This window comes from Argopecten irradians, chromosome 6 (assembly GCF_041381155.1).
Source record: "Argopecten irradians isolate NY chromosome 6, Ai_NY, whole genome shotgun sequence".
In the NCBI taxonomy this organism is placed as follows: Eukaryota; Metazoa; Mollusca; class Bivalvia; order Pectinida; family Pectinidae; genus Argopecten; species Argopecten irradians.
The window spans coordinates 7,794,946-7,819,593 of NC_091139.1; the positions used below are offsets into that span (position 1 = coordinate 7,794,946).

Below are 24,648 nucleotides of genomic sequence, written 5' to 3' on the forward strand. Positions count from 1 at the left end.
TAAAATTAATTGTAATTATGTAATTATGTAAATTAACACCGTTGTAAGCTCAATGGCTTCTGGAGGCGTATCCTTGTATACAATAGTTGTCCAATCAAGTAACATTAAATACATGTAGGAGTGAATTTAGAGGGCTCATTGTGCCAGTGCTTGTTCAGGCGTGACTTAAATGAGTTCAGAGTCATTGCATATACCACATTTTCAGGTAGACTGTTCCATGTATCCACAGTTCTACTGTTGAATTTGTTCTTTGTGACATTCAATCTTGCCCCGCGCTTCAGAATCTTTTTTGAGTGCCCTCTGGTGACAGTAACAGGAGACATCGTAAAGAGCTTGTCCTTGTCCATAATATCGATGTCATTGATTATTTTGTAGACCTGGACAATATCTGCTCGTTTCCGTCGATATTGAAGACTTGGTATTCCTAGTGATCTGAGACGTTGTTCATACGTCAGGTTGTGTAAACCTTTCACTCTTTTTGTAGCTCGTCTTTGGACATTTTCAATCAAAATTTGGTCCTTAATGAAAATTTGGTTAAATTAGTAGATCTATGTATATAAAATTATGTGTCTGTCCACAGTCATCGATTTTTCAATCTAGATGCAAACTGATATCAGAAGGTATGGAATTCATACGTAAGAGGGAATATCCATTATACCTATAAAATGATTTAAGAATATAATTATTCTTTATGCTATATATTTGATCTCTTTGTGTACACAATGTAGGTTTTTGTTAATCCGAAAAAATGACGGGAGAATTACGCAATTACGACCTCTGTTAAGTTAAAGATGCTCCACCGCCAACAGAGCATAAATGATGTTAATTTGAACAATAATTGGTGTTTAATCGTGTATATATATGCCTAATTAACACAAAAAATAATATAAAATAATTTATTTCGGCTTTGGTGCATGCGCAATCAGTACCTTATTCCATATAGGATATAGTGTCACGGAATTTTTTCGGGATGCAATTAATTATTTTTCATATTTTTAATTTGTAGTAAAATTATAAGCTCAAACTTTTCAATGGTGGGAATGGTGTAAAGTAAGTAACTTTTGTAACTGGAGAAAAATACTAAATCGTCTACTCCTGTTTTTTATAGTGAAAAAATACCATTTGTCAGCGGTGGAGCATCTTTAAAAAGTTGAGGTTCGATCTCAGAGCTGTGAATTACATGCATATCCGTGTGCATGTGCAGTATACCCTTTCAGATGCGACAGTCCTTAGACCATTTGCGTTAATAGTCCGATGGCTTATGTCATTCTATGGACTTTTCTTGATAAATATTGACACCATATATGCCTCTTTGAAAAAAATGACGGTGTTAATTTTTGACCTACTTTTTAGGCCACCATCATTAGATCGCTTTTCGTCCGTGGTCCGCCCGTCCTTCCGTCCGCTAACAATACATGTTACCGCTATTTCTTTTAACGTACTGAGGGGATCTGTCTCAAATTCCATGTGCAGGTTCACCTAGGTCATGAGTTATGCACGTTGCATTTTGGGACCGATTTGTGAATAAGATGGCCGACAGGACGCTATCTTGGATTTTGATGAATGCAGTTTGTTACAGCTCTTTCTCAGGAAGTGCTGATGAAAGGGATATGTCTCAAATTTCATATGCAGGTTTCCCTGGGGTCTAGTTGTTCATGATGCATTTTGGGACCGATCGGTCACCAAGATGGCCAATAGGCCACCTTCTTGTATTTTGAAAATATTGAAGTTTGTTACCGCTATTTCTCAGAAAGTACTGAAGCGATCTGTCTCAAATTTTATATGTAGGAAAAGATGAGAAAAGCAGAGAAAAGATCCCTCTTTCCATTGTCTGACGTAGATCATTCTTTGGATGGCGCCAAGATCCCTCTGGCCATGGGATCTCATGTTTACAGAACATTTTGATATAGTTTAAAAGCCCATGGAACCCCAAAAATCCTACAAGAGTCCTACATGTACGACCGATCCCTTTTGGAAACTAAGAATACAATACATACGTATACAACATTGTATTCAATACACCCCGTCAAAGGCCCCCTAAGTCGCGTCTACCGTGAATGGGCCAACATTCCAACCCTAAGACTATTCACCGAAAACGCCCTATATGGGATAATACCCGAGTTAGCGGTTGGCTGGCTTTGAATAAGACACGGATCGATGGCTACACGTATACAACACGATTGTCATATATTTACTCTGACACAATTTTCTCAGGTGTAGCCGGGACTTGACGTCTGTACTGTGATCTTGGTAAAATGTGACCATTTCTTTTTGACACAAGGATTTCGGAATAAGTAAGTATAATTTGGAATTGGTCTACGGACATTTTGTTTCTTGACGTGTTTACGTATTTGAAGGTATCGTTGGTTACCTGGGTACACAGGTGCGATCGACAGGTAAACTAAAATATAGCTTACATCAATAACTACCGATAGTATTGTCTAGATGGCTGTATTACATATGTATATAAATATCATACATTATGAATGCCTTTATTCGTGTCTTGGTAATGAATGTATTTTAGGTTAATGCAAGTTTTGGAGAACAATTCTATTGATTTTATGGCTTTTCTTGGGGAGATATTTCTGTATTTATTTACATGTGTGGTGTATATCCGCACATTAATACTTGATAGTGGCATGGTAACCTTTAGCGGTTTCGAAATATGTGGTGCCATTTTTTACCCAGCAGGGGGAATTATTATTCCTAAACAATTTTATTCAATATACAAGCTGAAGGGTGACATTTGTGTATACGATGAAGAATTCAAAGCACCATATTAATTTGTGGTATGTTGTCGAAGCACCTTTTTATTGGCTATGATTGGAAGTTGAAAATTGGAACCTTGGATCTTCTTTCTACTGTCTGATTGTCTCACAAATGTATGGTATGGGGCTAAATAAAGATAGACATATGTATATATGGCAATGAGAGACTTTAATGTTAATTAATGAAGGTATACAGATCAATTTTGATATTCGATCCCTGAAAGGATGTGGACACAATGGTGGGGTTTTAATGTTGTTTAGTAAAAATCAGTCAGGCCACATTAGTCAAACTTAACTCTTTGCCATTACACACATAAAACCATAGGCAAACCTGGTAACCGTACATAGGGCTGACATTATACTGAGGGTGGTGACTTAAGTCTGACATTATACTGAGGGTGGTGACCTAGGACTGACATTATACTGAGGGTGGTGACTGTATGGTACCTAGGGCTGACATTATACTGAGGGTGGTTACCTAGGACTGACATTATACTGAGGGTGGTGACCTAGGACTGACATTATACTGAGGGTGGTGACCTAGGACTGACATTATACTGAGAATGGTAATCAAACCTAGGACTGATATTATATTGAGGGTGGTGACCTAGGACTGATATTATACTGAGGGTGGTGACCTAGGACTGACATTATATTGAGGGTGGTGACCTAGGATTGACATTGTATTGAGGGTGGTGACCTAGGACTTATATTATACTGAGGGTGGTGACCTAGGACTGACATTATACTGAGGTTGGTGACCTAGGACTGACATTATATTGAGGGTGGTGACCTAGGACTGACATTATACTGAGGGTGGTGACCTAGGACTGACATTATACTGAGGGTGGTGACCTAGGACTGACATTATACTGAGGGTGGTGACCTAGGACTGACATTATACTGAGGGTGGTGACCTAGGACTGACATTATACTGAGGGTGGTGACCTAGGACTGACATTATACTGAGGGTGGTGACCTAGGACTGACATTATACTGAGGGTGGTGACCTAGGACTGACATTATACTGAGGGTGGTGACCTAGGACTGACATTATACTGAGGGTGGTGACCTAGGACTGACATTATACTGAGGGTGGTGACCTAGGACTGACATTATACTGAGGGTGGTGACCTAGGACTGACATTATACTGAGGGTGGTGACCTAGGACTGATATACTGAGGGTGGTGATTATCATAAAACTAAGATTGACATTATACTGAATAGCATTATAATAAGTATGGTTATCATCCGATGAAATACTTTTTATAAAAAGGGTGGTGACAGGTTACTTTACCGAAGACTGACCTATATTTAGGGGTCATCATTCTTGTCTAGACTAGTTACATTTCAGTGGAGTGATTTTCCTTTGTATTCATTTGTGCTACAGGGATACATATTCAAAACATCTTATTTTGTATGGACGGTATTATCTTAATGTAGTTCACTTATTATTTAGTGTGATATAATGGCCATACACCCTCAGGAGGGATACAGGTAGATTGGTAATACCTGGCACCTGCCTGTTGATAACGAACATGACCTATTGAGCGATGATATGGACCTATTAGGCGATGACACTGTTAGATGCCATTTTTAAAATCCAAACTCACCACTGGGTGACATGTCACTTGACTGTAATTACCTTGACCAGATGATGTTAACTCTCCTTCTTGTTAAGATTAATATACTAGTTATTTAGCAGTCAAATTCTGAAATGTATTCCATTAAATATTGTATGTCACGATGAAGTGATAAAAGGCAGCCAACCATGAGTACACCAGGGTGTAGGAAGGAGTCTATATTGGATGGCCTAACCTGAACTGTCACTGTATACTGACCTATTCCATGTGAGGGAGTCTATATCGGATAGCCTAACCTGAACTGTCACTGTATACTGACCTATTCCATGTGAGGGAGTCTATATCGGATAGCCTAACCTGAACTGTCACTGTATACTTACATATTCCATGTGATGCTCATTTATGTACATATCAATACATTGTTCCTGTGTGTCTCTGTATTGCTCCTGTATATCTCTTTGTATGTCTCAGTTGCATGTCCATGTGTTGTTTCTGTATGTCTATGTGTTGTTTCTGTATGTCCATGTGTTGTTTCTTTATGTCCATGTGTTGTCTCTGTATGTCCATGTGTTGTCTCTGTATGTCCATGTGTTGTCTCTGTATGTCCATGTGTTATCTCTGTATGTCCATGTGTTGTCTCTTTATGTCCATGCGTTGTGTCTGTATGTCCATGTGTGTGTTATCTCTGTATGTCCATGTGTTATCTCTGTATGTCCATGTGTTTCTGTTGTCATGTCCTGTTGTTGTGTTTCTGTATGTCCATTGTTGTCTCTGTATGTCCATGTGTGTTGTTTCTGTATGTCCATGTGTTGTTCTGTATGTCCATGTGTTGGTTTTCTGTATGTCCATGTGTTGTTTTGTATGTCCATGTGTTATCTCTGTATGTCCATGTGTTGTCTCTGTATGTCCATGTGTTGTTTCTGTATGTCCATGTGTTGTTTCTGTATGTCCATGTGTTGTTTCTGTATGTCCATGTGTTGTTTCTGTATGTCCATGTGTTGTTTCTGTATGTCCATGTGTTGTTTCTGTATGTCCATGTGTTATCTCTGTATGTCCATGTGTTGTTTCTGTATGTCCATGTGTTGTCTCTGTATGTCCATGTGTTGTTTCTGTATGTCCATGTGTTGTTTCTGTATGTCCATGTGTTGTTTCTGTATGTCCATGTGTTGTCTCTGTATGTCCATGTGTTGTCTCTGTATGTCCATGTGTTGTTTCTGTATGTCCATGTATTGTTTCTGTATGTCCATGTGTTGTCTCTGTATGTCCATGTGTTGTTTCTGTATGTCCATGTGTTGTCTCTGTATGTCCATGTGTTGTCTCTGTATGTCCATGTGTTGTCTCTGTATGTCCATGTGTTGTCTCTGTATGTCCATGTGTTATCTCTGTATGTCCATGTGTTGTCTCTTTATGTCCATGCGTTGTGTCTGTATGTCCATGTGTTGTCTCTGTATGTCCATGTGTTATCTCTGTATGTCCATATGTTATCTCTGTATGTCCATGTGTTGTGTCTGTATGTCCATGTATTGTTTCTGTATGTCCATGTGTTGTCTCTGTATGTCCATGTGTTGTCTCTGTATGTCCATGTGTTGTCTCTGTATACATGTATTTGTTACATGGTGTCACAAGTTATCATGACTAAACAAACATGTCGCGTGTGATTGAGTTAGTTACTTCTGAATCAGGATCTGGTGTATATTAGAATAATGATATCTTTTCATGTATTGATTTATTATGTTAAAAAATTGCATAGAATGTTTGACATATTCTAGATATAAATTGATACCACATATAAGTGTGCAGATGTTTTAATACCGTAGTTTAGAATGTGCTTGGTGTACCTAAGAATTAGTACATGTACTTTTGCATTTCTAAATTGATACGTTGATAAGTTGAAAAGTTTGTCAGCTGATGCATTGAGTCATAAGGTTGGCATAGAAAAAATAAATCAATTTAGTTACCAACATTCATCCTTTTGAGTTCCTCAGGGAAGTTTATTAGCTATAAATGAACTTCACTTGGAGGAAAACAACCTTGTTCTTTTTGCTGTGTTTACCTTGGTTTCTCACATCATTTGTTGTTAAAGATGATTTAATTCAGGTAAATATCCCGTAGTTCTGGTTCTGTATCTATATGTTGACATGCCAATTTTCACCACTTAGTAGGTATAAAACTTCCAGTGTTAAATAAAACTATTCAAAATTATTCAGCATGAAAGAAGTATGTCATTATCTCAAACTCAACGCTATCAAGAAAATACATATTTAAGAATTATTGCATTTAGGATGAGAGACAATATTTTTTTCTCTATCATTCAACAAATGTTCCTGTCTAGTTAACCCGACATTATATATAGAGAGAAAGACCAAGCTTAATTAAGTAGGAAGTATACAAACAGTAACATGACGATGACGATGCACATATAAAGCTGTTATTTTGTACTCTAGTTCCGCTTCACTGCATCTACGCATAGCCATATCACAATGTAAAACAAAAAATGTCTCGAGTGATTTCTAATAAATGAATAAATCCTAATTGTGATTATTTACATAATGCTGATTTATAATACAGAAATACATTCGTCAAAAAAGAGCAAATTTTTCTTATTTATCAAATAAACAGGGTGCCCTATTAGTTCAGGTGATACTTTCGACAGTTTAATAGATTTGTTTATAATAAGTGACATTGTATTCCGTCTTTGCAATATTACAGAGTTACCTCCCTTGCGGGCATGTGTCCGTTGCGACGTCATTATTTTGTGAACCAAACTTATGTGGTTTTCTCTGAAAAGTATGACATACGCTTGCAAACACATAATGTCACAATCAATACCTACTCTCAAGGGCAAATAACTGTAATGTATATGTAATAATTGAGAATATGTCCACATAGTGGGGCCGGTATGAATTATGATGTACGTGTTTTCATCAAGCCAGAACCTTAAACTTTGGGTTAAAAGTTCTCTGTGTTACTATGAAATTGAGCAAAACATGGATATATGTCGGTTTGAAATATCAAAGTTTTGAGAGAATTAATAGAAAAGCTAATGAAATTTAATTCTTCTACTCGGTATAAAAAAGGGCAATAACTCTGTTTCGAAGGTTGTTTCAGGAATATTAAAATTGTGTGTATACTCTACAGTGTACAGGTAGAACCTAACAATATCTTCACTCTATTTTTTATTTACATCGGTAATCTTTTAAGTCTGATTAGGATAATACACATAGTAAGCCTAGATTAGTGTTCAAAAGAATTGACACTGAAATCCATCATAATACATTGAATTTGCATATCAATGAAAGTCGAGCATAAACTGCAAGGTATTACGGTCAATGTTTCTATGTTGTAGGTTATAGTACTAGAAATGTGGGACGAGAGAATATCCCTGAAAATATGGTTAATAGGTACCATATATGTAAACCATATCTTTACCTACATCCTCACATCAATCACGAAGTGTATCTTTATGTACCCAACAGGATACAAATTCTATAAATAATTTAGATTTCTTATTTTTCCCTGAGGAAATATACAAAGAGCATGGCTTGCCTTTATGTCATTGAAGTCTAAATCAAACAGAGACCAAATCATTAGCTTTCTGATTACTTATCTTTTCTACAAGACTCCAGAGTTGGAAAAAAAAGAAGGAAATTACTACCTGAGATAGAGAACCAAATTTTATGAAGATACTTAGAACAAGCACACTCATAATTGTTTTGTTAAGTGAGTATGCTTATGTCTTGTATGCTTATGTATTGTATGCTTATGTCTTGTCTTGTCTTGTATGCTTATGTCTTGTATGCTTATGTCTTGTCTTGTATGCTTATGTCTTGTATGCTTATGTCTTGTATGCTTATGTCTTGTATGCTTATGTCTTGTGCCTATGTCTTGTATGCTTATGTCTTGTATGCTTATGTCTTGTATGCTTATGTCTTGTATGCTTATGTCTTGTATGCTTATGTCTTGTCTTGTATGCTTATGTCTTGTATGCTTATGTCTTGTATGCTTATGTCTTGTATGCTTATGTCTTGTATGCTTATGTCTTGTATGCTTATGTCTTATGTCTTGTATGCTTATGTATGCTTATGTCTTGTATGCTTATGTCTTGTATGCTTATGTCTTGTATGCTTATGTCTTATATGCTTATGTCTTATGTTGTATGCTTATGTCTTGTCTTGTATGCTTATGTCTTGTATGCTTATGTCTTGTATGCTTATGTCTTGTATGCTTATGTCTTGTATGCTTATGTCTTGTATGCTTATGTCTTGTATGCTTATGTCTTGTATGCTTATGTCTTGTCTTGTATGCTTATGTCTTGTATGCTTATGTCTTGTCTTGTATGCTTATGTCTTGTATGCTTATGTCTTGTCTTGTATGCTTATGTCTTGTATGCTTATGTCTTGTCTTGTATGCTTATGTCTTGTATGCTTATGTCATGTATGCTTATGTCTTGTATGCTTATGTTTGTTTTATATGCTTATGTCTTGTCTTGTATGCTTATGTCATGTATGCTTATTCTGTCTTGTCTTGTCTTATGTCATGTATGCTTATGTCTTGTCTTGTATGCTTATGTCATGTATGCTTATGTCTTGTCTTGTATGCTTATGTCATGTATGCTTATGTCTTGGCTTGTATGCTTATGTCTTGTATGCTTATGTCTTGCAATGACGATGGGAGGGTTTTAGGGGTATTAAGCAACAGCGATACTGTGAATACTTCCTTCCTGTCGCAGCTTTGCTTTGTATACAGTATTCTGTAAAGTGATTCTCAGACTGCTCTATGCTGACGTTCCTCAGAAATACCCACGTTAATCAGCCTATGTGACTGCTTCTATAGCCACTATCATTACCCAAGTAAAGGTAGACTTATTACATCATGGTACCACACAGAGCCCAGCACTCGCGGAACAATTTATCATGCATATATGTAAATTATATATATCTACGTTGGAAATTCTGCAGTTTTCCTGTTTTAGGAGCCCTCTCTGGTGTAATACATGTTCATTACTTATCCATAATGGGTGCACAACCACAAGTCCTCCACCTGTGGGTATAATTTCAAATCCCATGTGGGGCAGTTGCCAGGTACTGACTGAAGGTTGGTGATTTTTCCCCAGGTATTCCAGTTTTTCTACACTTTTAAACCCTAGCATGTCCTTAAATGAACTAAACATTTAACCATTACCCAGTAGAACTGTGTGTAGAGAGAATTAAGTTTACATGAACAAGGAGAGGTCTAAACTGTAAATAATACTGGTGTTATATACCAGTAAACTTAATTTAAGGACATTCAGTTGTCTGTTAAGGTGCATAATATAATGTATACAGTAATTCAGTATGTCCTGGTTAAACACACAGCTTTATCATTCAGTATGACGGACCCAATGGTAATTCTCTGTTGTTTTTTGCCATTCCATTGTGTTTTAATTTCCTATATGTCATATTTTCACACGATAACAATGGCCGATGTGTTTATGAAATAAACAACACACAGAGATACATTGTGAAGTCTTTAGTACGCTTACTGTTTTTATTTCTTAATATTTCATAAATTAACATTCAAAAACATCAAAATCCACTCATTGTGTTTTCTATGACAATGGAAAGTATGAAGTATATTCACCATTTCACCTGTATCGTTTATATGATCTAAAGTGTGAGAATTCCACCTGAAATAGTTTATATACAAACCTATCATTTTACATATAATGGGTAGGTTATTTAATAATGATGGGTGTGTCTATATACACCTGCCCAGAGCACTTCAATCCTACTTTCAGCAGTACTTGGTGAACACCTCGGTTAACTATAAGTACAATCAATGACTTATGCCCAAATACTGTATATCAATATCTTTAATATGTAAACAATTCTATCTTTACATTTATTTCATATCTACAGTTTTTATTGTCATTGATACTTTTTCATTGCTAAATAACTTGCATCTGGTTTGAAGCATCTGGTTTGGGGCCCCGGTGGCCGAGTGGTTAAGATGTACCGACATATAACCACATGCCCTCCACCTCTGGGTCGCGAGTTCGAATCCTATGTGGGGCAGTTGTCAGGTACTGACCGCTGGTCGGTGGTTTTTCTCCGGGTACTCCGGCTTTCCTCCACCAACAAACCTGACACGTCCTTAAATGACCCTGGCTGTTAATAGGACGTTAAACTAATCAAACCAATGAAGCATCCAGCTTTATAGGATCACATTGTATATCAGTAGTTTACTAGTTGTTCACTAGAGATTTTTAAAGATGCTCCACCGCTGACAAATGGTATTTTTTCACTATCAAAAACAGGAGCAGACGATTTAGTATTTTTCTTCATCAGTTACAAAAGTTACTTACTTTACACCATTACCACCATTGAAAAGTTTGAGCTTTTAATTTTACTTCAATACAGAAATATGAAAAATAATTAATTGCATCCCGAAAAAATTCCGTGGCACTATATCGTTTATGGAAGGAAGTACTGATTGCGCATGCACCAAAGGCAAAATAAATTATCTAATATTATTTTCTGTGTTAATCAGATATATATATACACGATTAAACACCAATTCTTGTTCAAATGATGAATATCATTTATGCTCTGTCGGCGATGGAGCATCTTTAAGTAATGCTTTCCTATGGAAAATTTTAAGCTAAGGAACTCGAAATAAATTATTTCCTTAAGTTAAGGATTGTTGATGTAACTGGACTTTAATAAATTCAATCACCTGAACTCTTCATATACAAAGTGTCCTTCCATTTTTTTTTAAAAACACGTTACTTATAGTAATTAAGTATAGAATTATTTTGCTGACCATGTGAATTATAGATTTCCCATCATTTTGCTAACCAGACACTTTGTAGAATTGTTGCTGACCCTTTGTATCATCGTAAGAGACATCTAATTTTGGAGTCTTATCTTTTCTCATCTTTTTAATCACCTTTTTGTTCAACCTTTTTCACATTTTGTGGAACATTCATTCAAATGTTTTGTCCTTTGACTGAGACTTTATAAATGGGATCATCATTTTACTCATGCAATGGTTATACTGGGTATATCTGTTTTGTTGATAGACTATTAGGCTTAAAAGAGAATAGGTATTCTTTGTTATCTTCAGCACAATAAGGTGAACAATGCATCATGTATGTTACAAAAGAAAAGAGTATCTCCATCTCAGACAACAATTACTTATCTAAATGGAAGGAATAATAGTAGATATTACAAGTGTATACACAATGTTTGTTTGATATATATATATATTTTAGGCTATGAAACAAGATTTCTAATACGCATGTATGGCTATAATGAATAATTTCTTTGTGAAAATACTTCACAATTAGAAGATGTAAACAGACTAATCTGTGTAGATATTTTCTTTAATTATCAACCCAATTCATGACAAAATTTGTTTGAAGACTATTAATGGCCTTCTAGGCATTGAAGAAGCTATAATTTAGTTTTAACCTATATCAATATACCCCAATAGATTGTCACATGGTGGGTTTGTGTAATATATATTTAGACTACACCCTTAAATCGGATCTGTTGAGATTAGTTATTCATATGTACCTGAAGGATTAAAACATCTACCTGTATATATGCACAGGTACGAGAGTCACAGGTGAGAAGAGACCACAAGGGAAGCTCTTACGGGTATATGTGAAATTAAAGTTTTCACGGGACTTTAACTGTGTGCTGACGTAAATCATACGACATCACGACATCTTTTGAATGTTTGGACTGTATTTATAAATATATGTGTTTGGTTAAGGTGGGTCAAATATGGGGACCATTTGTTAAGCCTGACTGATTCACATGTGTTGGGGATTTTGGAGGTGTCAGAGGGAAAAGTCTTAAAGAATGTCGTCTCAAGGAGATATTGTTAATTAAGTTCTTGTGATATATGGACACTTTCTTTTTTCGGTAAGTTTTTTCTTGTGTTTTAGTTAAATCAAATGACAGTATTAGATAATGTCTGAGTGTTTACTATTCTCCATCTTTTGAACTTGTTCACTGACGTTCCTATTTTGTTTATTTGAGGGAATTATTCTTGTACAGTACAAATTAACCCCATTTACAATTCAGATATTGTGTTTTAATGTAAACCAAATGACAGTATCGGAAAGTGACTGAATGTCTATTTATCTTTTAAACTTGTTCACTTCTGAGCTTCCTATAAAGTTGATTCAGGAGGAATTTTTTTTGTACAGTATTTTGACTGGGGCTATAACTCGTTAAAATACTCTGTTTTAATGTAAAAGAAATCATTAAATCAACTGACCACTTCTATATGTATATTTTAAGGGGGATCAATCATCACTTGTGATTCTTCACATATAAAATCATTGTCTTTGTCATGTTTGAAACCGATATATGGTAGAGATCGAGATACTTAATCTGATAAGCCTGCATGGTTCCAGGAGCACAAATTTAGTACTGCAATAGTAACTCTTTTCTTACAAGAAATAAGCTAGTCGGAATTATTCTGCCATGCTATCATATTTATGTCTTGAACCATAAAACTTTGGACTAGAATTACAAAGCCTATGATGATCAAAGACATTTTAGAATGGGGACAAGCAGGTCAAAACTAAATTCCTCTGATTTTCTTTCCACTTCGCTGTTTCCATCCAATATTGATATGCATTGTACTTGTATAATAAGATGTCGGCATTATACTATACCTACATGGTATGTCAGAGACAAAAAAGGAACTACAAAACAATGTTTTTTGTTACTTCTAACAATCAAAACCAAATATACATCCACTAAGTCACCGAGTAAACTAAATTAAAACACAAAAGTTCAAATCAATAAAGAAAGAATTAGGCATTGTGAGTGAATCGATCACCGAAATAAAAATAAGAATATTTTACACATGTTGATTTCTGAACAATGGACGGCTTGACTTTGGACTATGGCCAAACCAACTAGCTAGACTTAATTCCAAAATTATGTAAATAGAGATTTAAATCTTTCTAAGCCACTTTGACATTGTAAGATATAACACCCATTACCAATGAGGAATGTACATGTATGTGATATTTCTGTGTATCTTTGTGCTACACCAGTGAGGGCTGTGGAAAAAAAGACCTACTGAATTTCCAATATACATGTTAATTAACATATATACATGATAAATTGTTCCCCGAGTGCTGGGCTCTGTGTGGTACCATGATGTAATAAGTCTACCTTTACTTGGGTAATGATAGTGGCTATAGAAGGTATCCTTGTCTTATTCCATGTAAACAGGATACAAATAATTTTAATCCTAACCCAGACATTATGAAACTAATTTCCACTTCTATAAATGTTCCTAAAGCTTCCCTGCTCTCTCTTCCATTACTAAAAGGGACCTGTGATATTGCTGAGTGGTTGAGATGTATACATTTCCACAAGCCCACCTCTCTTGGTTACGAGTTTGAAACCCATGTGGGACAGTTGCGCTACTTTCCTCATAAAATCATTTTTATTTCTTCTTTAACAGTCATTGGCACGATTATTGCTAGAACTAGAGAAGTCTGACATGATTGCTGGTGATAAATTAAAGACATATTGCTGGTGATAAAATTCAAATGACATATTGAAAAATAGGAATGTGTGTATAGGTCCTAATGAATCTGAAATTTGGAGATGTTCATTTGGTGTTTTTTCTTCTTCTTTTTTTTGCAAAAAAAAAATTCTGTCAATCATCTTATTCATGCGTCTGTATCATTATTATCAAATGTCAGAACATATTGCTATTACCCGTCTAACTTAAAACTGTACAACATATGAGGTTCAAAAATCCAAGATGACAACTTACTAGATCGATGCAGACAAGGAGATTTTCTGCAAATAAGACCCCCACCACTTTTGCCCTTTATTTGTCCTGTGAGTGGGGAGTCTTATTTGTGGTGAAAAACGGTATGTTTAAACTACATTTGTCCCAATCCCAGAAACGATAACGTGACGGCATGTAAAACTCATCAATTTGTCCCAATGTGAATTTAGATGAGGAATGGAGAATTCTTTTTGTATTACCAGACACTACAATAAACCAATGCAAGTATGAACATCATTATCTAATACCATATGGAATAATGAATACAAAGCCAGGAACACGCCATAGAAAACCTTCCTCTACAAAATCAATAGTAATGTATGAAAACCACAATAAAGAATGAGTTTGTCTTCATCTTATTGATACTGGGCATATTTCGATGCATAAAACACCCAATTATATTGGATACAGCATGATTAATATATGTCCAGGGGTCTACTTTGATTAATTTCGGAGAAGAAAAACAACAGCCTATATAGCCATATTTTGTGGAAACGGAATATAAATTCTCCAATAGCATACTGGGTACACTGATTTATGGTTTCCAAAACAATATTGCAATAAAAAACCGTTTTTGAGGGCTTGTCTGTCTGATAACCAGTATTTACATTATCATACAGATTACACAGGCAGACCTTGCTAGACTGGTTTGAATTGAGTATTAAAATTCTGCATTGAATTGATTTCCCCCATTGTACATATTCAATATCTTCTTATAGTTGACAGAGAGCATGTTAAGCAAATACATTATGAAATCAAGGTTATGGTGTATGGGCAGAAGAAAATGTTACGCCCATTTTTGACTCATTGACACATTTTTTTATGGTAGGATGATATTATCTTGATGTCTATTAGATCTTAATTTAATGCTGGATACTTTCATTGTTGTCATGTTTGAATGTTTTGTGATAAATAACAAAATAAATAGATAAATTTTACAAAATCTCAAGCCGTAAATAAGTGTTATGAAAAACAAAAGATGTAAACTTTGTTCTAAACTACCGACAGTACATTGACCAATTAAGACTGCTGCAATTTTTATTTAACTGCAATTTCTCACTAAATGGGGCCGAATAGTTAAAATGTCTCGACATATTACCACAAGCCCTCTAACTCTGAGTTGCATTTAGATTGATTCCAATATGAGGCAGTTGGCAGGTACAGTGACCGCTGGTGGGTCTGGTTTCTCGCTGGATACTCCGACTTTCTTCCACCAACAAAACCTGGCTCTTCCTTAAATAACCCTGGCTGTTAATAGGACTTTAACAACTCAAAACCAAGTAAACATGTATTTATTAGGATGCAGGTGTGAGATTAGGGCAAGTTTAATGGAATAACTTACAAGGGTCTGAGTGAAAGAAACTGCTTGTTTGTTCTTCATAAAGCCTTCAGGGTCATTTAATAATTTCCCGGTTTAGGAGGTGGAGGTAAACCAGAGTACCCAGAGAAAAACTACCAACCTACGGCCAGTACCTGGCAACTGTCCCATGCTGGATTTGAACTCATTATCCATTATTATTAATAATATATTATTATTGGAGGACCAACTAGTAGTCAAATATCAGAAAAACCTGAACCAACTGAAAAACCTTATGACAATATAATTTAGTTGTAAAATTATCACTGTATAAAATAAGTGATTTTGGCAAATTCTAAAATGTTTAGAAAATTATTTCACATTGGATGTCGATCCATCAACTTGAGCTTCAAGGGCAGGATCACTTAGGAAGTTTTGCTGAGTTGAAGATGTATATTTTGATACATAATACACTTTCAGAACGGCTGAAAGAAAACAAATCATTTTCTTTAGTCCACTTATCATAGCAACTATATTATGTAGAAGATCCCTTTCACATTTCAAGATCCCTGGTTTGGCCTCTTCGTTTGTTACCTGACCTTGATGTAAAGATAAAAATTGGGACATAGTTTTCTCAGATACTTGATTCTATTGGTGAAAGTGAAAAATCAATAAAAGGTTAGAACATTGTGTATGACATGTTTCCTGGTAGACCTTCTCTTTAACTCATTCAGCCCTGACATTTTATAATGGACTGGTCAAGTCTTTTGATTCAGAAGAGCCTAAATGTGTTGTCAGGGGGTGAATGAGTTAATATGAAGCTATTATCTGGAGCCTGAAACAAGACATTACATTTGTGTGGCCTCAGGAGTGTTAGTGTTAACCTGTATGGTGCTTTATGTTGGATCATTGACTCTGAGGCAGTCAAACCTAAATACTTGTTTATGTGGTGGCTAGATTACTACATGGTTGAGTAAACTTTGACATTACAATACACATTATTGGTGATTTATCTTCATCAATATGTCAGAAGTTCATCCATTTTAATTGTCATGTCACGGGTGCATTTAAGGGTCACTTTGAAAGTTTGGCCATTATAAGGGGGTAGATGGTGGGTCACACCTTCAAACTGACTCATTAAAGGGCAATTAGCTTATCTAGCTACCTCAAATACAGGTATATATATATATATACAATTTGTAGTCATAATGGGAAAGGTTGAGATTCATATGAAATGGAAGAAAAGTGTTTAATCATGTCCCCTTGACCCCTCATATTCCTTATAAACCGAATTGTCCCTTTATAAGATAGAAAATCAATTTAAATTGGTGTTCTGATGTCTTATAAGTACATTTAAACCTGTCTTAATAAATATTATATAAAATAAAATAAAAAATCTTGACTTATCTTTGTGAAAAAAGAAAAGTTGACACATCCTGACAAGTAGACAAAATGTGTATAATTATATATATGCTTGTTTTGGCAGCATATAGATTGATTTTACCATTATGGACATGATTACTTTTCAAAACTTTCATACTTAGCAGATATAATTTTCTAAATAGGCTGGATCATTAAGCTAATAATGTAATACAATTATTATGATTATTGATTTTTTTATTTTTGGATGGATGGATTTTGGCTCTTGACATATCTAGGTCTTAGCAATTAGCGATTTTTTTTTTTTTTTTGCATAAAGGATCCTAATCTATAGAATCTCAAGAGATCTTTTGGAGGCCAATTTTACTGATGCCAAACACTATGGCATTTTCCTGCATCACTGTATATGCTTTATGGTTCCATTAATGATTCACCCCTAAAATTTTATAATGAACTGTTCCAGCTTTAGTTTTGGGAGCCATCGAATGAGTTTTCAGGGGTAAATATGAGTTACCTTGAATGTCAATTCCCATTTACTGGCTGTTTAGCCAAGAATTCACTGGAGTGGAAGGAACGGAATATTGCCAAGTCAACCTGAAACAAAATTAATGTGTTTTCTGTACAAGAATGATAGCTTTTAAACTGTTCAGCCAACCTCAATATTAGTGCCTGGATGGGCCAGGCTGAGAAATGGAACTTTAAGATGTGCTTATTAAGATTTTGTATTGATTTTACAGGATCTATTAAGTCACAGCACAGAATATTGCATATTAAAAGCCATGTACATGCCTCTTACATCATAATGCAAATTTTGTCTGCAATAATCTGACCCTTATATATAAACACAGACAGTCTTCAAAATAATCCATTTTAAATTTTACAAAAGGGATTGAATTCTTAAGGGAAGATTATTGTGGTTAATGATAAGATCTGTAGAATTATTTACTTTGCTCACTTCAAATGGTAAATTCAGATTTTATTCAAAATTTCCTGTGACTCTAGATACTACTGTATATATTCAGTATTTTCATATTACAGTGTTATCTGCCCTTGTGGGTAGGTACCTCAGGTATATTTATTGTGATGTCATCATTTTGTGAGTACACATATAACAGTGATGTTGATTTTGAATTTTATTTTGTTTCAAATGTCTAATTTTCTTATTTTAACCTTTTCAGGAATTAAATTAAAATGGAACCAAAAAGTAGGCCTCGCTTGGATGGAGTGTTTCCAGAAATGAATGCGGAAAAAGATGGCGACGCACCTTTATCACCTGTACGAAAACAAATTGCTCATTTTGAGAAAAAAGGAGGAAAGGGTCCTGCACCTCTTCCTCAGGGGGGATTTCATCTCCCCAAAATTGGAAACTACAAACCCAAATCGTTATTAACTTCTGAGGCAGTCTCACCAACACAAAAAGACAACTCAAGACTTTCAGATGACTTCTCATTTGATCCGATTAATTTTGTTATACGTGAAAAAGATGACCCACCACCCCCACCGAAAAACTTTATTCTTATGGGAGACAATCAACAGTTAATGACAATACATAATGGTGAGAGTGAAGGTCAAAACGAGGAGGATTCTGGGATGCATTCACCAGACAAATCAGCTGTTACAGAAAACCCGCTGTTTCTTCAGGAACAAGACTCCCCAGAATCACCGTTATTAGAAAAACATAGAGATGATGAAAGTGGTATCTACCAGCAACTAGATAATCCGGGTTTTATAGATACTGCCCCATCTGGTGATACAGAAAACTTTAATGGCGTCAACGATTTTGAAGACCTTCCACCGGCAGATTATCCTTTAGAAGAGGAGGAAGATCGACCCAAACCACCACCTAGAAAAAAGAAAGGTCAAAAGACTGACAAAGAAGAACCGTACATACCTCTGCCTGATTACGATGAAGGATCAACAAGGAAATATAACGGTGGGCCAACTGACGCACCAAGACACGAACCAATATTTGAAGAATTTGGAGGAGAGGATTATTCCAAATATCTGAGTGATGAGGAGGACTATGAATTTGACACATCACTCACTTGGCGTAAGGAAATGAAACATAAACGTTATAAAGCCAAAAATAATGTGAATGGTACGGCTCAGCGTTCAAAAGGCGGGCCATCAGGAACTATGAGGAAATCACCAAACGGTCCAAAACCTCCCCAGGAAATCCGACCTATCGGCACAAAGTCGCGTAAACAATTCGATAATATGAATGAAAAAATGAAAAGGAACACAATTAGAGACTTCACATTTGCTGATTCTAAAATTGGTAACGGGACCGTTCGAAGTACAGCTAGTACGTCTGCTAAAGGACGTTACATGAAGCGAAATAAAGAACGTGGAAGAATTGTGGAAAATGAAGAATCAACATATGAAGATTTCTTACGTAATCGTCACAATGAAAACGGAAGTAATAGCAGTAATGATAGTGGGATTATTCCCGAGGATGACATTAGGTATCAAAATCGTGTGTTTATGCACAGTCAGCCAAATCTTAAAGACGGAAAATCTTCTTTATGGAAGAAACTCACGTGGAGGTTCAGGAGAAACACCGGCTATCAAATGTCCTGATCAAAGAAGTTTTCCAGGGATCATGTAAATGTTTAGTGTTGACCAGCAAACAGTGTGTTCAATATGTATTGGGATAAAAAAATTGTGATAATGTGACAGTGTTGATGATGGCTGCCAACTTTAACGAGAGGCAAGTGCTTTCTGGGAGAATATCATTGTGATATCATGATGGAACTTCATTTTTTCTCTCAAAGAAATTTTCCTTTCCAATGGAGCTTAATGACTATGTGTTGATATATTTACTGATCTAATATTCGCAAATTGAAAACTCGACTATCCCAGGGATATTGTGTCATAAAAAAATATGATGGCTATACAAGGTTGAAAGTGTTCCGAATATAAGCATGAGCATAACTTATACTAGCTAATCACTTTTGTTAAGTTTTCTATCATGAATTTTAATTTAATGATAAACATTGTTAACCTTAGTAATTCTTTGGTTGGTGTAACAAAAATTAATGTATTTGATATTTTTGCTGCATCGTTCAGGTTACATTGCATTGACTCGTGGGTTTCCGCAATGTGATGATGCCATATATAGTACACAAATATATAGCTATCATCATGAAACCTACAGTAGCATAATAACCCATAATGTTATGTTTTTATTAAACTACAGTGTAACTTGTCTGGACCCTGTACAAACCGGAAACTTGTAAAAGAACAAGTTCTCCTTTATCTTTAAAACTGTTAATATATATTGCACTGTAAATAAGTTCAGAGAAATCCATATGAAATATGTATTTTTTGGGTAAAATCCATATTGATGATATGGCGATGATTTGCAACTGTATTTGAGAATTTTATTTATAATGCTTGACAAGATAAACTGTTTCTTTGACATGTACACAGTAATTCTTTTTGAACAGATTACATGCACTGAGTAATGTCAAAGTTCTTTGTCAAAAACAAATGCCAAACTTTTTTCGTTATATAGATATATACCTTATTTTTTTGTTAAAAGATTATTTTTTAATTTGTTATTTTCTTGAAATCCAACATCTTTCATATTAATTGCTTAATTAGTGAAGTTTGTTTCCCCTAGTGAAATGGTATATACGAGGATATGTTTTATCCTATTGGACTGTCCAAACAAATTAACACTGAAGTTAACTGCATACATTTTATATAAGGTTGCTCATGTTGAAATATTTTCAGGGGAGATAACATTTAGATAGTGCATACCGTATTCAAAGCAATAAGCACCCATTGTGCTTAAAAATTGAAGCAAATAAGGGGGCACTTAATAGAAACAAATTTGGACTAGCCTTTCAGGATTTATTCTAAAAGTAACCCATAAATCAATTTGCAAAAGGATTCATCAGAAAACCAACACAGTTTTCATATGTTCAGTCTACATTTAATTCGAAGTAGATAAGTGCATGATATTGGAAAGTCCTGCCATTGTTCAGTTTCGTTATATTTTCGATGTTCAATAGCAGGGTTTACCAACATTCATTTTAACTTACTCCAATTATCAATAAAGATTGTGCAGGGATTTTCACCCTGAAGGTAGCTTGATGGTCATTTTGAGTAAGAATCTCCTTAATTTGTAGAAGCTGGTGGCTACATCTTCACTACAAACAGGAGGCTCTGGCCAATACTGTCAGGAATAAAGTAATATTTCAGTACAGCCTTTTTATGTGTCATGTTTATATCATTAATTTTCGGGTATGGCGCGGAAATCCATCATTATTGTGAGTCACAACATATTGCTTTGGCAAAAATAATCCCTTGAAAAAATCAATGGAATCATAAGTGTTAAGGTATTTTATTTTATTAAGTAGCCTGAAAAATTAATCATAAGCATTGAAGTCACTATTTTTTACTTTCATCAGGTTATGAAATAAATTTTGTTTGCAAACTTTTGTGAGAATCTGATACACGGATTTACACATAGTTTGCAAACAAAATTTCTTTCATAACCAGATGAAAGTAAAAAAAATATTGACTTCAATGCTTAATTGTTTACAAATCAAATAGACTGACTCCCTGCTATTGTTCTGTACCCTTTGCCAGGATGCACTCTGCTACTTTTCTATACTCAGTGCTCTGCATTACAAAGTGGCAAATATTAATATATCATTTGGATGAAACAAGACTTGAAGAAAATAAATTTTTGGTTTTGAAATTATCTTATGCTATTTCGCATTACAAAGTGGCAAATATCAATATATAATATGGATGATACAAGACTTGAAGGAAATTGATTTCTGGTTTTAAAATTATCTTATGCTAAAAGTGGTCAATTTTTATATTAATGTTGTTGATGTCTTCAATGGAAGTATACTGTCTCCATGACGACATATATTGTGATACGCATAACTGAGGCGGGAACCAGTTTATAATTTTTTTTTTTAAATCATACTGTAAAGAAAAGAATCTCCTAAAAAACAGATGCTAAATAGCTAACCCAGAGTTCTGTATGCATGCATTATAAAATCAAATATGATTGCCGTTTTCTACTTTTATAAGTTTGTTTTATAGCATAACAAACTTTTTCTAAGTACATTCTGAATTTTATATATTGAAATTCCTTACCACCTGTGTAATATAACTTAAATGTGTTTTTTCAATTGCTTATGATGAAGAAATTGTTCATGTGGAACTATTATTTATGTGCAATATACCATGTGTACAGAATTGAAAAATATGTAAATACAAATATTTGTAGATATCTTTTATATCTGTTTGTCTAATTGTGATGCTGGACCTAGGAGAGACAATTTATGTAATGTTCCATATTTATTCTGTTAAAAATTATCAAAAATATAGTTAAGTTCAATCAAAGAGACTCGTTTAATGGTTCATAATTAGAAATCAAACATAGGGATAGAATGTTTGATTGCTGTAAACATCTTTGGAAATTGGATTGAATTTTAATAGTGGAATTTTTCATGGTATGGAAATTTTCACTTTAAATTTATCTTCACAAAAATATGTGCTTACCCTAACATATCAATTAGTGTTAAAAGGCTTTATTTTGACATATGAATAATTTGTCTCGAGATGAACAGTGCAAAAATCATACCACACTGTCAACAATTTGAATGTTGACTTAGTGAAAATATCCATGTTTACAGAAACTTTTTCTTTAAAAAAAAATCTATAGGGGTAAAATCTAAAACATTTGGTTTTATTTTCTAGCTTTATACTTAAAGATGCTCCACCGCCGACAGAGCATAAATGATATTAATCATTTGAACGATAATTGGTGTTTAATCGTGTACATATATGTCTAATTAACACAAAAAAATATAAAATAATTTATTTCACCTTTAGTGCATGCGCAATCAGGACTTCATTCCATATAGGATATAGTGTCACGAAATTTTTTCGGGATGCAATTAATTATTTTTCATATTTTTAACTTGAAATAAAATTAGAAGCTCAAACTTTTCAATGGTGGTAATGGTGTAAAGTAAGTAACTTTTGTAACAGAAGAAAAATACTAAATCGTCTGCTCCTGTTTTTTATAGTGAAAAAATACCATTTGTCAGCGGTGGAGCATCTTTAATAATTTGTCTGTGATAATTTACTTGGTCTGATCTGATATTTTAATTGTCATTAGACAAAAATTAGTCAACTCGTTGACCCCTGACGACACATTTAGACTCTTCTAAATCAAAAGCTAGACCAGTCCATTACACAATTTCAGGGATGAATGAGTCAAGCAACATATTTAAAATTTTTCAAAAATCTAGTATGTGAACTTTACATTTCATTTCTTTATAAACTTTAGTACTATCTATCATGTTGATGGTGTTGGCATTTCAAGGAATAATTTAGTGCACAATGGAGCCCGGTAGACTGTCACAGATGTATCTTTTGAGTGGGTGGTAGCTAGCTGGTCATGACTGGATTAGGCTATTTTAGCACAAAAGAAAAAAATACACATAATATGATATATATTGTTGACAGAGTTAGAGAAAGTTTAAATTTCATTTAAGTACAATTACCTTTGTCATGATGAGTAAAATGAGCTACTCTCAGGCTGATGTTTCACACAGGGACTTGGCACAAATTTTCAACCAACAATTAATACTGTAATATTTAGACCGTTGGTTGAAAATTGTTGTCAAGTGCCTGTGATGTGTCACACCCAACCTGATATTAACTTATATGGATTTAGAACAGCTCAGATTAGCTGTTTATTTCATTATCAAATTAATTCCCATATAAATTATTGATTTTATGAAGGCTATCAATTTTGTTACCTAAATCTAATCTCTCTGTTAATGTTTACATTAGCCTGCCTCTGGCAGTAATAGGTGGAGTCATGTAGGTGATAAACTAATTATCACTAAATGTATACATATGGCAGATTGTTGATTGATTTTTATATTATAATTTAATCAAGGACATATTCAAATACGGTATTTGACCCAAAAAGTGTCCATGACCCTATTTGTGCCCCTCCCCTTTTAAGGCCTCAATTTTAGTTGCCGGGGCATAAATAAAGACCAAAACTATCAAAATGTTATAGGTTTGCACTTTGCTTTGCAATAATTTCGTCTTACTTAAGGCAAAGCACCTTTTTATATTTTTTTTCATTTTTTAAACGCCCTAGGCACTTATTGGGTTAAATACGGTACTGTATGTTCCAGAGTGTTACTTGTAACGCATAATAGCTATAATATAATTATTGACAGTGTGAGTTACATACCAAGAAATGGACCTATACTGTATTGACTGGCCCGTATCGGGATTGTGTTAATTATTACTGTATTAATGTGGGTTTTATGATTTGACCCTAATGATAATAGTTTTAAATGTAAACTGTAAGTATAAAGTAAATATTATTATTTTCATATAAATTAAACTTGGTAAAACACTTCAGTTCTTGTTTGTGTGCTCTCTATAGTGGTACTATATGTCAATGAAGGAAATTCAGCATATACTGGATCAGGTTGTCTGTCTGTCTGCCTGTCTGTCTGTCTTGTCTGTCTTGTCTGTCTGCTGGCACAACAATAAACTAAATACTCCTCCTAAATAAGTTGGTCACCTTGGTAACAGTTCTAATTATCACTTGTATGAAAGTACCATTATAGATATCTTTTTCAAGAATATTTTAATTATTGTATATATATTTACATTTCACCGCAGTCCCACTATGTATACTTACCACGCGCAGTTGGCAATCATATAGACTGAACTTCAAGCGCTTATTATGACATCATTATCATTGTGACGTCACAATTGTCGTGCCAGCGATCATGGAAAAAGGTT

General features: G+C 34.6%; 1 protein-coding gene across 2 annotated transcripts; it reads left to right on the forward strand.

Moving 5' to 3' along the window:
* Nucleotides 1–2,116: 2,116 nt before the first annotated feature.
* LOC138324867 (uncharacterized) lies at nt 2,117–24,258 on the forward strand. Of its 2 annotated transcripts, none has more exons than XM_069270081.1 (2): nt 2,117–2,294; nt 18,018–24,258. In XM_069270081.1, exon 2 carries the CDS (start codon nt 18,031–18,033, stop codon nt 19,417–19,419), a length of 1,389 nt encoding a protein of 462 aa, XP_069126182.1. In that variant the 5' UTR covers nt 2,117–2,294; nt 18,018–18,030; the 3' UTR covers nt 19,420–24,258. The 2 variants fall into 2 exon arrangements, with proteins under 2 accessions (XP_069126182.1, XP_069126183.1); XM_069270082.1 differs by lacking the exon at nt 2,117–2,294 and adding an exon at nt 11,957–12,262.
* The last annotated feature ends 390 nt before the right edge of the window (nt 24,259–24,648 follow it).

Excerpts from the sequence above, each read along its gene's own strand:
- LOC138324867 (XM_069270081.1), top strand. The coding sequence starts at position 18,031 with ATGGAACCAAAAAGTAGGCCTCGCTTGGATGGAGTGTTTCCAGAAATG.